The sequence below is a fragment of the Grammomys surdaster genome, unplaced genomic scaffold (assembly GCF_004785775.1).
Source record: "Grammomys surdaster isolate TR1022 unplaced genomic scaffold, NIH_TR_1.0 126298, whole genome shotgun sequence".
NCBI lineage: Eukaryota > Metazoa > Chordata > Mammalia > Rodentia > Muridae > Grammomys > Grammomys surdaster.
The window spans coordinates 5,661,491-5,674,346 of NW_021621098.1; the positions used below are offsets into that span (position 1 = coordinate 5,661,491).

At 46.4% G+C, this 12,856-nt stretch overlaps 1 protein-coding gene across 1 annotated transcript in view; it reads right to left on the reverse strand.

Moving 5' to 3' along the window:
- The window catches only part of Ttc39c (tetratricopeptide repeat domain 39C), an 82,539-nt gene extending 72,442 nt beyond the window's left edge, over nt 1-10,097 (reverse strand). The window contains exon 1 of the mRNA XM_028759491.1: nt 9,598-10,097. Within this exon, the coding sequence (XP_028615324.1) occupies nt 9,598-9,755 (158 nt within the window). The 5' untranslated portion in view covers nt 9,756-10,097. The remainder of the gene's footprint in view (nt 1-9,597) is intronic.
- Between the last annotated feature and the right edge of the window lie 2,759 nt (nt 10,098-12,856).

The following is a 12,856-nucleotide window of genomic DNA, read 5'->3' on the forward strand; positions in this document are numbered from 1 at the left end:
CTCCCTCTCCCTCTCCCTCTCCCTCTCCCTCTCCCTCTCCTTCTCCCTCTCCTTCTCCCTCTCCCTCTTCTCCTTCTTCTTCTGGTCAAGTTCTAAAGTGTTTGTAGCAATTTTGTTAAGAAGACTGGGAATTGGTTGTTTTTAACAAGATTTTTATTATTTTTAATCATATGTGCTTATGTATGTGTCACTGTGTATATGTATACACATGAATGCAGGCGTCCAGAGGCCACAAAATGGTGTTGGGTTCCCTGGAGATGGAGCTATGAGTGGCTGTAGTAACCTCACATGGGTACACACTCTTAACCACTGAGCCATCTCTCCAGCCCCTGGTTCTTATTTTTTAACTTTACTCAGATACTGATAACGCCCAGCTGCCTTGCAAAACCCTTGCAATTCATTGTCTAACCCTGAATGCCTAGTATGGGAAGGTGTCGATAGCCTTGACTGAAGGTGGGGTTTCAAGACACAAAGCATTAGCTAAGACATTGGTCAGGGAATAGCCTGCTCTTCAACAGGAACTTGATGATTTTGACACTTCCCTGACAAGGGCAGCCTGGCCCATGCCAACACACCCTGCTCCTTGGTTCCCTCCCTTGCCCAGCCTGGAGTCTCCCTCTGTTAGGGTCACTCCATTTTCTATTAACACAGAGCAAAGTGTCGCAACTTCCTGCTGTTGTAGTGCACGCCCTGCCACTCTCTACCTGTGTGCAGAAGCGTCTCAACTTTTACATCCAAATCTTCACAGTTAAGGCTTAACTACAGCTTCTGACTACACATACTCTCTTGGTGAAAGTGGGCTGAGCATTTGTGTTTAGGAATATATGTAATTTGGATTATAAATTTGTCTTACTTCTTTATACTGTAGGATATTTCACCTGCCAATCTCATTTTCAGACTACAAAGGGGGAATCATAAACTGCCTGCTATCCGAAGAGGGCACAGGTCCAGTGCTATTAAGAGCCATGGCTCTAGAAAGCCTCCATACCAGGCTCCTCCAGACACTGGATGCTTATGAAAATCAGGACAAACTTCTGGAGTCTGGGAGCTATGTGTCTGCCTACTCATGCCAGGGAGCAGAGCCCACTGCCTGAGCCTCAGAGCCCTGAAATGGCTAGATGGGGGACATGAAAGCTCTAGGGAAGGCTGGCCTTGCTGTCACAGCACAGCCACTGAGAAAACTCTGCTCCCGAGTTACACCTGCCAGGCCAGGTGCGGGGACACTCATGCTCCATTTCCAAACTGACTGGGTTTATGGGAGATAAATGCATACTGCTGCTGTGTTCCCCATGATTGTTCCCCAATCCTCCTCAGCCATGGCTGGCAAGCGGAGAGCACTGATGGAAGAGTGTAAACAGGAGCTATGCTCTGCCTGTGGGAGATAGACCTGAAGCCACAGGGCTCTTCTGGTGGGCCTCGAACTGGGTCAAGAGGCATGCCTACCACAGGTGAGCAATGGGGGTTGTACAGAGCTCCCAAAGGCACTGTGCCCTGTCCAGGAAAGGAGGCTTGCTGTTATTGCTGTTACTTATCAACTTAAATTTGTGTGTGTGTATGTGTGTGTGTGTGTATGAGTATGTGTGTATATGAGTATGTGTATTAGTGTCTGTGTATTAGTGTCTGTGTGTGAGTGTATGTGTGGGTGTGTATGCATGTGTATAATTTAATTATAATTATTAAATAAAATTATAATATATTAAATAATTTTAAAAATTAGACAAATAGATTAACAAAATTATTAATTTTATAATAACTAAATATGTCACAGCATGTTTGTAGAAGTCTGAGGACAATTTTTGGGGGGTTGGTCCTTTCCTTCCAACTTGATGTGGATTCCAGGAATCAAGCCTGTGTCATCAGTCTTGTGCAACAAGCACATCTATCTACCTTCTGTGCTACCTCAGGGATCTGCTCTGGCTGTTGTTGCCTTCCAGTATTCAGTCATTTATTGAAAGGTAAGAACACACATCCAGTGATCTCTGGCAACTTTTGAGTGAGGGTTGCTGTCTTCATTATCTTAATTTCTATGGTGCTTATATTTTTGGTTGTGAGCCTAGCTTTAACAGCTGAGTTATCTCTCCAGCCCACATCTTAGCATATCCCAGAGCCACAAGGTTACAGTCTGGTTGTTCCTGAGGCTCCCTGCCTCCATCTGTAATGGCGGAGACAGGACACAGTCAACTCTCTTTACCCTGCTCCGCTGTACCACATGCATAGAGTCTGGGGTCCTGATGAAGGAACACTACAGAGAGGATCTTTGCAAGGAGCTACTAAGTAGAACAGACCAACCGGGCCATGGGCTCTTTACAGAAGCCTTATAGAGGGACAGAGAAGAGGCCTGAGGAAACAGGCTTGCTGCTAACACAGGTTTGCCAGAGGGATGAGAAGGTGCTTGGTAGGGAGGTACTTTTAATACTTCTCAAGCCTCACAAAACTCCAATACGACAGGACCTGTATGCACAGAAAGCCTCTATGACCAAAGTCTTTTCCTACAGACAAGAGGTAAGGATGCCAGTGCAACATGGTGAAGGATAAAGGTAAGGACAGGGCCTGAGAGATAGTTCAGGTAGAGGAGCTTGCTGCCAAGCCTGAAGTCCTGAGTTCAATCCCAGAGACCCAAACAACAAAACCAACTCCAAAAGCAAATGCCTGATGACCTTTGACATACACAGACACAAATAGGTGTGTAATTTAATTATAATAAATATAATAAAATTACAATAAGTTAAATAATTTAATAAAATAGACATGTAGATTAACAAAATTATTTTATAATAATAAAATTTTAAACATAATAAAATGAGAAGATATAGTAAGGTAAGGATGGCAGCCAAGCGACCACAGCAAAGCCCACGACAGGCTGGGTAATGCCAGCTACTCTAGTGCATGGGAGGGGTAGGGGCAGTGGGAGGAAGGCTGAGAAACGGGCCAGAGCACAGGAGGTCTTACAGCAGCCGCGACTTGGTTGTTTGGGGAGGAGTTCCCGGGTGGCAGGAAGCGGTTCACGTACTGCCTGAAGAGCTCACCCCAACAACAGATTTCTTGAGTGGACTCTCTTCTGTAACTTTTACAGGCTCGGCAGTTGACAGTAAGTACTGTCCTTGTTCAAGAACCAAGTTTGGTATCCAGCATCTAGGTCATGAAGCTCCTTACTACCTGCAATTCCAATTCTAGGGGAATCTGATGCCCTCTCCTGGCCTCTGTGGGCAACTGCACTCACATGTGCACATACCCACCCACATATATACTCAACTAAAAACTAAAACTAATCTCAAAAAATGGACTAGGAAAGTCTCCACAGTGCACAATTTCTAACTTTCTTAGCCTCATCAAAGCTCCATTAACATCACACAGATTCCCCCCACTGAGCTGGAGGAAGAGTGTTATCTAATGAAAGTAGCCATTAACACAGTGGAAGGGGCTCAAGAGGATACACACTTTCTGGAGGTACATCCTTAACTGTGAATCAGGACACGTGAGTGTGTGCACATATGCATGTGTGCCTGAATGTACCCATGCCACGACCTAAGGTTTGGGGGTGAGTACTTATGAGGGATTATTAATTTCCTCTAGACCCTTCCATTATTCGATGGGCAAATATATTTTTTAAAAGAATTCTACTTCAGCTAAATGAATTCTGAAGGAATATTTAATCAAGACGCTTTCATAAATTACATCAGGAAATCAAGATGAGCCTATTGGCAGCCACACCACTGAGGGGAAGAAGACAGAAGAATCAACAGATGGACTTCCTTCATTAACCTCACACTACTTTTGCTTTCATCTCTGCATCTCTGGATTTCTGGATTTCTTCACAGACTCTAGAAGCAATGCTGAGCTACCCTGAACATCAAGACCATCCTCTCAGCTCCCTGCTGTGCAGTGATCTGACACAGAGTTGGGCAGGGAAGAAGCCTGGACCCTACCAGCCTGACATCGCCTACTTTGAATTTTCCCAAGAATGTGTATGGTTTGTACTGAGGTCAACAGATGTGAGGAAGGCTAGCACTATGGTCTCTTTCACACATTCCTTTTGCTGAAATTGTGATGTACAAGCAGCTCCAGGCCAGCGATGATCACACGAGTGTGGCTGTGTCCAATGAAACTATATTTGCAAAGACAGACAGTAAGCCAGAATTGGCCTGTAGGCTATCCTTTCCCAATCCCTGAATAACAGCAAACAATCTCCATAGCGATAATCCTAGTTACACAGTCAATGTGCGCTCAAATACAGCCACACCATACCTGACTCCATAGGATGTTCTATACCTTTGCTGAACAGTTTAGGATCTGCCCATGCATTACACATATGTACACACAAACACACAAATATCACAAAATTTTCTTTTACTTTTTGCCATTTTATAATTTAAAATGGAAAAGGAAAACAGAATTCCTAATCTCATCCATCTCTTCTCTCTCCATCAACTCCTTACTTAGCTGTGCATGTGTATCACTGGTGAATGTTTAATGACCCATGCACACTCTATTTGCCATGCTGTGGACTGAATGAAGAATGCTATCCATCCTCAGCATATTCTTTAATATGCTTATTATTTCCGTGATACCCACACCCAGAATCTGGTAGCAATACTGTCTCAGTAAGACCTATAAATGCCAAAAAAAAAAAAAAATGCCAAGAGAGGGCTGGGAGTAGTTCAGTTGGTAGAATGGCTTCCTGGGGTGCATGGAGCCCTAAGTTTGATCTCCAGGACTATATAAACTGGACATGGTGGGGTGTGCTTGTTACCTCACTACTCAGGAGGGACACGGATAGATCAGAAGTACTTGCTCTGTTACATAGCAAGTCTAAAGCTAGCCTAGGCTACATGAGACCTTGTCCAAAAAATAAATTAATTAAAAAGATGACAAGCAGGAGATGTGCTGGTACCATTAGGGGAGGAAGGAGGCTAAACATCCGGTAAGTTCTATGGAAATGACAAAGGTCATTGGAGCTCCTCATGTCCCTGGTCATCCTCAGCTTCATGTCTGCCCCCTTTCCTACCAGCCCTGATTAAAAACCCTTCAGGACAAAATTAGGAAATGACTGTGTGACATCAGGACCCAGGAGCCCCAAGGAGCTGATTATGGACATGACATCACAAACACACAATGTCTCAGGGACAGTGAGTTGATGCCTAACCCTAAGAGAAAGCACTGGCTCACATGCAACATGACCAGAGAGGGGAGAGGAAGAAGCAAAGACAGAATAAACTACCCATGCAACGTCAGCTGCTGCTCACTCCACTACAGCTTCGCTCCATGTCTGCCCCTAGCTGGGCATCTACCCATCTCCTCTCCCAGACTCGGCTTAAACCACGCCATCTCTCACCTCTCCTTCTATCTTCCCCCAGCTCCTCTCCTTCAACTGGCTTACTCTTGCCTCAGCATCAAGTTCAAACAGTGTTTCCTCTGTAAAATGGCCTCTGACTGGGCTCAGCACAGTCCACCTACTGGTGTGCACTCCGATGACCTGGGAGTGAGTGGGTTTGTTTCCTCGCCTCGCTGCTGAGGTCTGTGCACAGCACAACACTGAGACTCTCTCATGCACCATCACCAAGTGTGTCCTAGCATCAGCCCCAAGGTCTGAACGTGTCACAGAAGCCAACATCAGTCAGTATGTGGCCTGCTGCATAAGATCACTGAGCTCTGAGAACAGAGGCATCGTCAACTTAGAAACAAACCTCAGGCTCAAAGCTGCAAAGTTCCAGACAATCACAAAATACCCGACACAGTACTTATACAGCACTTTTCCTTGAGCTCAGTGCTATGGAGGTTCAAAGTTCAGGATCAGTTGATGCCATAGTAAGGGGTGGGGTTGAGGGTGGGGTACACAGTAGTACATGAAGGCAGGCTTTAGGAGTAGAGAGTCATATGTCATAGGTAGAAGCAGGCTTACCCCTTTTGTGACAGACTTTTCAGAACTACCAGAGGGTACCATGAGAAATAACCTCAAGCCCCCAGTGACCTAACAACATTTGACTAGGTCCCACCTCCTAAAGGTTCCCCTTCCAAAAGTGCCAAGCCTTTAACCATCTTGCAAAAGTTCCATCTCTTCCAACTAGGCCTTTAACTTCAATAGACCAGAGAGACAGGAAACATGTTCATACCACTGCACAAACCTGTTCAGGTCTCTGTGGAAACAGCTCTAAGTGCCTGGCAGTGGCTGAGCACCAAGCACAGGCATCTTGTCACTGTATGAGTACTGTCATTTGCAGAGGGAGCAGCTGTTAGCAACCTCCAACCAGGGTCTTGTTGACATCAGAAGACAGTCTCTGCTGTGCAGATATTCCTAATCCTCATAGGAACATCTAGGTTATACAATCCAGAATGGCTTTCACTGTAAGTAGTTTCTATGAAGTGGTCATTGCACAAGCAGTACCCACTGATAAAATGTCTCATCTTAATGTAGCATGAGAAAATGACCTCTAAAAATAAGTTATTTTAATGCTAGATAGACAGTGTTTCTTTGTTCATCCGAGGAGAGCATTTTACCCAAAAGGGAGCATGAAGACACTTCTTCACTCAGAAGACAGTGAGAAGGAAATTGCTAGTAATCTCATTCTCTCCTGTGTGGGTGAGCTGAACCATACGGGACACTCAAACACTGTCCGGAAGTCAATGCTGAGTTTCCAGCAGCCCATTTACTACTCTGACAGAAAAAAAAATTTAAAAAAGTTTCCTAAAGCATCACCTGACCCTTAAATGTAGTGTATGAGGTGAGTGAGCATTTCATCGGAGAGCTAGAGACTGTCAAGACGACTCAGGTGGTAAAAGTGCTTGCCACCAAGCCTGAGGATCTCAGCTTAATCTCCAGGTCCCACATGATGATACCTACCCCAGCCCCCACATACATTAAATAAATAAATAAATAAATAAATAAAACAGAAGTAATTAAATTACATATATCAGAGCTATCTGCATAAAAGGGGCCTTCTGCCCTGTGCTGAAACAGTGGTGAGGGCACAGGCACTGAGATAGCACACCTTTCCCTGTGTGATAGGTGACACCAGGTTCCACAGATTCTTGTTCATACAGGCAGGGGGAGGAAGAGAGGGAGACAGACAGACAGACAGACAGACAGACAGACAGACAGACAATGACTGTCTTCTGTATCCCAGGACGGTCTCACTATGTAACCAAAGCCAACCTCAAGCTTCTGATCCTCCTGCCCATACCCCAGCATGCTGGAATTGTACACATGCAGCACTACACCCAGTTTAAGTGGTGCTAGGAATTGAATCCAAGGCTTCATGCACAGTGGGCAAGAACTCAACTGAGCTACATCCCTGTCCCCAGCTCTCCTCCAGCTAAGTAAACAAGCAATCACACTGTGCTGCGGGTACTATCAGCACTACTTTCATTTTACAGGCAATGAAGTCGTTTTTGAGAAACTGAAACATCTGCATCTACAAAAGGACAGGACTAGGACTGGAAGCTCAGCTGCTGGAAGCCATTCCCTGGACGTTCTTCTATGCAACCGTGCTTCCCAGCATGTGGCTGAGAGTAGCACACATTGGGGGTGGGAGGAATGCAAGGTCTTTCCACATTCCAACACACCAGATGGAGCAAGGGAAAGCTGATAGGATAATACCATCAGTCATCCTGTCTTCTCTCCCTCCATCCCAACAGCAGCTTTGTAACCATGCTGGTAAATAAGGCCCGGGGCTGACTGTAACTATCTAACACACTTAGCAACGGAGGAGACTGGTGAGATCAAAGTCTGACTTAGAACAAGGTGATGGACCTGTGGATGCCATCATCTCAGGCTCTGGCTGGGGAGGACAGTGAAATGGAATGAGGGAATGTGCATGAACTTTTGCTTCACAACAAACACATAGTACAGTCTTTTTTCTACTTCATTCTCAGTTCCCACTGGAAAATGCAAGCTACATACCTCCTGGTCTTTTCTGCTACAGAAAAACTTCCATTCAAGATGCATCTCTGTGTACCCTTTAATACAGTTCCTCGTGCTGTGCTGACTCTCAACCATAAAATCATTTACACTGCTAATTCATAACTGTAATTTTGCTACTGCTATGAATTGTAATATAAATATTTTTGGAGACAGCTTTGCCAAAGGGGTTGTGACCCAGCAGGCTAGATAATGATTAGGTTTCCTGCTTCCAGTGTGACAGCAACATTACAACTTGATCTACATAGTGAGTTCCAGGCCAACCAAAGATACATAGTGAAAGCCCATCCCCCCCCCCCGAAAAAATTTAATAATTAAAACAAACCTACAAGCAAGCAATAACATAGTAAATTTTTTTAAAAAAATCTTTCATCAAAATCTTTGATAAAGCTTAAATCAAACGCACATAGTGTGTGTGTGTGTGTGCATGTGCATCCGCGTGTGTGTGTGTGTGTATGTGTGTGTGTTTTAAATACGACATTCTTAAGTTGTTCTCATTTTCAGACCATAAAGGTGAAAAGAAGTTGACTTAAAAGTAGTTTGCTGTAGGGCCAAAGTGTGGGGGTGCAAGCCTGTAGTCTTAACCCTGAGGAGGCTGAGATAGGAAGATCGAGGCTAGCCTGAGCTACAAACTGTACACTATGTCTCAAAAACAAAACAACAAAGTAAACCAGATTTGGTAGAAAGTTCCTGGTTGTAAGCTGCCTGCTTTGCTGTGGGAGTGCAGTGACTGGGCTTGTGGAAACCACCGTTCTTTAAAGTCTAAGCATTCCTCACTGACTATCACACTCTTGCTCCATCACAACTACACCGGGATTCGCTCATTTCGATCTAAACTACTCAGCTCAAGAAAGTCTGAAACGCCCGCCCTTAAACATGTTGAGGACAGCTACTAGTCATCTGACCGCCCTTCCACATTCACAGGTGAGCCAGCTTGCTTCCTGAAGCAGAACACCAGGGTGCTTTGAGTTTCCCAGGCTTCTTTAACAACAGGGCTTAGATCTTGGGCTTAATTTTTCAAAGGCAAACAAAAATTAACGCAGCACACGTGTTTCCTCTTCATTCTTCCGTATTTTAAAAAATCCCTCTATTTTCTTACTAGGTAATTCTTAATAAATCGGTTCTCCTGAAAGGCATCCGAACTCATCTTGATTTTTGAAGGATGAGGAAGAGATGGGTGATCAGAGTTTGGGCTGAAATGTTTAAGTTCCTCCACAGAGCAACAATTACACTACACTGTCTTTAAATAACAAAAGCACCAGGAATATCGAGGTATACAAAGGAAAGCGCCACACAAGGACCTGGCAAGGCTGTGCTCAGGTCACAAAGGCTGTCCTGGCAGCGCGCGAGCCAGAGTCCCAACCCTGCAAGTGCCAGGCTCGCTGCTGCCTCAATTCATCAGTCCCCTGAGCCAATGCGCGGTGGGAGACCAGGCGACAGCTCAAAAGCAGCAGAGGACACCCCTCAGAGGGCAGAAAGTGAGCCCGGACTGCGGTCGCAGGGAGGGAAGGGTCAGCGCAGCGGGGGATGGGGAGGGGAGGAGGATGGGGCTAAGACGCGGAGCAAAGGCTACAGAGAAAGCTCTGGGAAGTGAAGGGGAGCAGGGAAGAGAGCAGCGCAGGTCGCGAGATGACCACCCGGTGCGCGCAGCCTGGACAGAGAGTCGGGGGAGCCGGTGTCACCTGTATTGTTTGAAAAGCTGATCCGACTCCCTGAAGCCGTTGTTGAGAAGCATGTTGATGCCAGCCAGGGCCAGCTCCGCGTCCTGCAGGGGCGCCGCTGCCGCATCCGGGTCGCCGTCCTCCCTCCGCCGCGGCCGCTGCTGCTCGGAGCCGGCCATGAGCGCACGAGGCCCCGCGCAGGCCGAGGCGAGGTGCGGGAGGGGCTGCAGTGGCCCGCGCTCCCCGAGCCCGGCTCCGACCTGCCGGGAACCGAGCACAGCAGCCGGCAGGGGGCGGGGAGGGACGCGAAGGCGGAGCCGCCGCCGGGCTGCGGCGCGGGGAACGTGGGCGCCCGGCCGCCCCCACCCGCCGCCCGGGATTACTCAGCAGCCGCCTCGCGGCCACCCCAGCCGTTTCGGGTGTCTGCGCCCGCTTCGATCCGGGCGTCTGGAGCTGCCTCCGCTTCCTGCAGCCCCTCCAGGCCCCGGAACCGGCCCCAGAGGCCCCGAGGCTAGCGCCCAGGCTGCGGACACCCACGCGAGGCCCCAATGCTCAACCCTCCGAGATAGGATGAACCCTGGACGCACTGGGAGGGGCGGGAGAGCTTGACTCAGGGTCAGAGAACCCCTGGTCCGCTGAGACAGAGCGCGGCTGGACACCCAGGCTTGGTCCACGCGTGTCAGAACCCTTGGGAACCCAGGGCCAGTCACCCCAACTTCATCCGGATCCTAGCCAGCCCCCACCCCCCAGGCCTAAAACAGCCAATCCTCAAGCAGTTGGGCGGCGAGGGCGTGGCCTCCAGAACCTGGACCACTTGCTAGGGCCCACCACCAACATTAGATCCAAAGAGAGATAGGGACCCATATGCCACGAAGCTAAATATTTAAAAGCTAGGAAGTAAGCTGTTAGGAAGTAAGGTGTGTTCTCTTAGCACCCTGACGACTATACTTCCATGCCAGTGAAACAGAAAAGCTGTGGTTTTTATATAAGCCAATGTCAGCAAAACGCCAAGGGTGATAATTTAATCAGAGTTGGAGTCTCATTTCTGATGGTGAGCTGGTGGTTTCTGCATGCACCATTTAGACACAAAAGAGAAATCGGTTTATGGGTTTTAAAAATGTTCTCTTTAAACAATACTGTTACAACTAAGATTATGTTAATGTCAAATTGGACTATCTTCCCTGCCTAAGAGCTCATCACTTCAATTAGAAGAGACTTCCCTGCTGAAGGGCTCAAAGCCATCCATACTCAGATCTAGACATCACCCCAAATATAACATCCAACATTATAGTGAGCTAAGTACAAATTACCTCACAAATGCACCATAATTTAACCTCATCACCCACGTTAGCTTTGTTATTTGTACTATTCCTTACAAGACCATCTAACTCCTACCTCATGCCCATCCACAAAATTGAAGAGTAATGCCCGTGTGGTCAGTGCTCAGCTGTGGCCTTCTCTTTCTCCTTTCTTACAGGATCTCACTATTCTGCTCAGGCTGGCCTAGAACTCCAGGCTCAGTCACCCTGTCTGACCTTCCACCTAACTAGGACAACAGGCCCATGCCTCAAGCACAATGCTCTGTACAACTGTTGTAAAATCATGCTAATTCTTTGTTTGAGATTTACTTTGTAGTCATGACTAGCCCTGAATTCACCTGGTCTCCTGCTTCAGCCTCTGGGTTGCTGTAATTGCACATTAAGATACTATGACAGGCTAACAAATTCTTAACAAGAAATTGGAATACTAAATATTAAATACTAAAATTAAAAAATGAGTGAATGTCCACCTGGAAATGGTACTATCTAATTTAGGAATCATGTCATTCATGCTGAGACGACTTTACAAACTGACCCTTTCATTTTGGTCCCAGTTGTAAGCACTATCATTGGCGTTCAGTGCCATTCAGACTGCAACCTCATTTCTTAGTGTATTGTAATGGCATTTCCAGGGGACCTGAATGGCATCCTTGATAAGAATGGATGCTAAGGGCTGTGTGTCCATTGAGCCAGTAAAGAGACAATCCCAAATGACATAGAACCAGGATTTCTTTAATAAATTGTTTGTGTATACATTTTGATGGGCAAGCCATTAGGTCTTAGGGATGGTTCTGCCCACTAAGTCCACATGGGTCCTGGCTTCATATCATCTCTGGCACTCAGTGCTGACCAGCCTGGCCAAGGCTTTCCTTGCTCAGGCTGCCTGGATTTTGGACACGTGGAGCCATTCACCTCAAGTCCTTGCACAAGCAAGGCAACAAGAGAGGCAAGCCAAGAGGACTATGTCAGAACGGGAGACTGCTGTCCCTCTCCCACCTGGGAAGGGGACAGAGCACAGTCTTCTGTTGCATTTATAGCTGGGGAAAGGGGACAAAAAAGGATTTCAAGGAATTTGTGACACAAGTTGTATTGGGGTTGCTGCAGTTTCTAAGAAATCAGAAAGGTCAAAGTTATCCCTTGGGGCTAGTTCTATCTCAAGGGACACTCTTCAACAATTGTGATGAGATACAGAATGCAGCTGTCTTGCTCTCTAGCATAAACGGAGGGAGAATCCACAGTGTAGCACACCTTAGTAGGTTTAATCAGATACAAAATGATTTGTCTAGTTTTTGCATTATGAATAGATACTTGAAAACATCTGCTCAGCGGTAAGATATGAAGAGGATTCAGGCGCGATGGCTGGGGCTCAGCAGGAGAGATGCTCCCTATGATGACACTGGAAGTTCAATTCTCAATACTTCTCAAAGTAAAGAGGACTCAAAAGTGGCTCCCAAATCCCAAGAGGCTCAAAAGGACACCCATGCTGTACCTTCACCTAGCAGGTGGGGAATTATTACGCCTATCTTTGATAAACAATAACAGCAGTTCACAGTGATATTCAAAAGGTCATAATGTATATTATACTACATTGAAGGGGAAGGAAAATCCAGATTAGTAACACTAGCAGGATGTCTTACACTTGACAACGTGGGACTCATATACTCTGCTGCAAAGCAAAGAGTCTTCAATTCACTTGACTTCACCAAATAGGATTTATCCAAGTGCATCCTTCAGCACTTGAGGGGGTAGGAAGAGAAAGAAAGCCAGAATTGGAGGAAACTGCTCATTTCTTTTCTACAAACCCCTAACGCTATTTTGATGGCCAATGTTTGACAGTGCTGCCTCCACCCTCATTCTAGGAACGAGACTGCAAGTGTTATTTCATCACACACTGCTGTGGTAGCTTTGTTATAATAACAGAAACCCCTGACTCAGTCTGCCTTGGAGAAACAAATTTACTG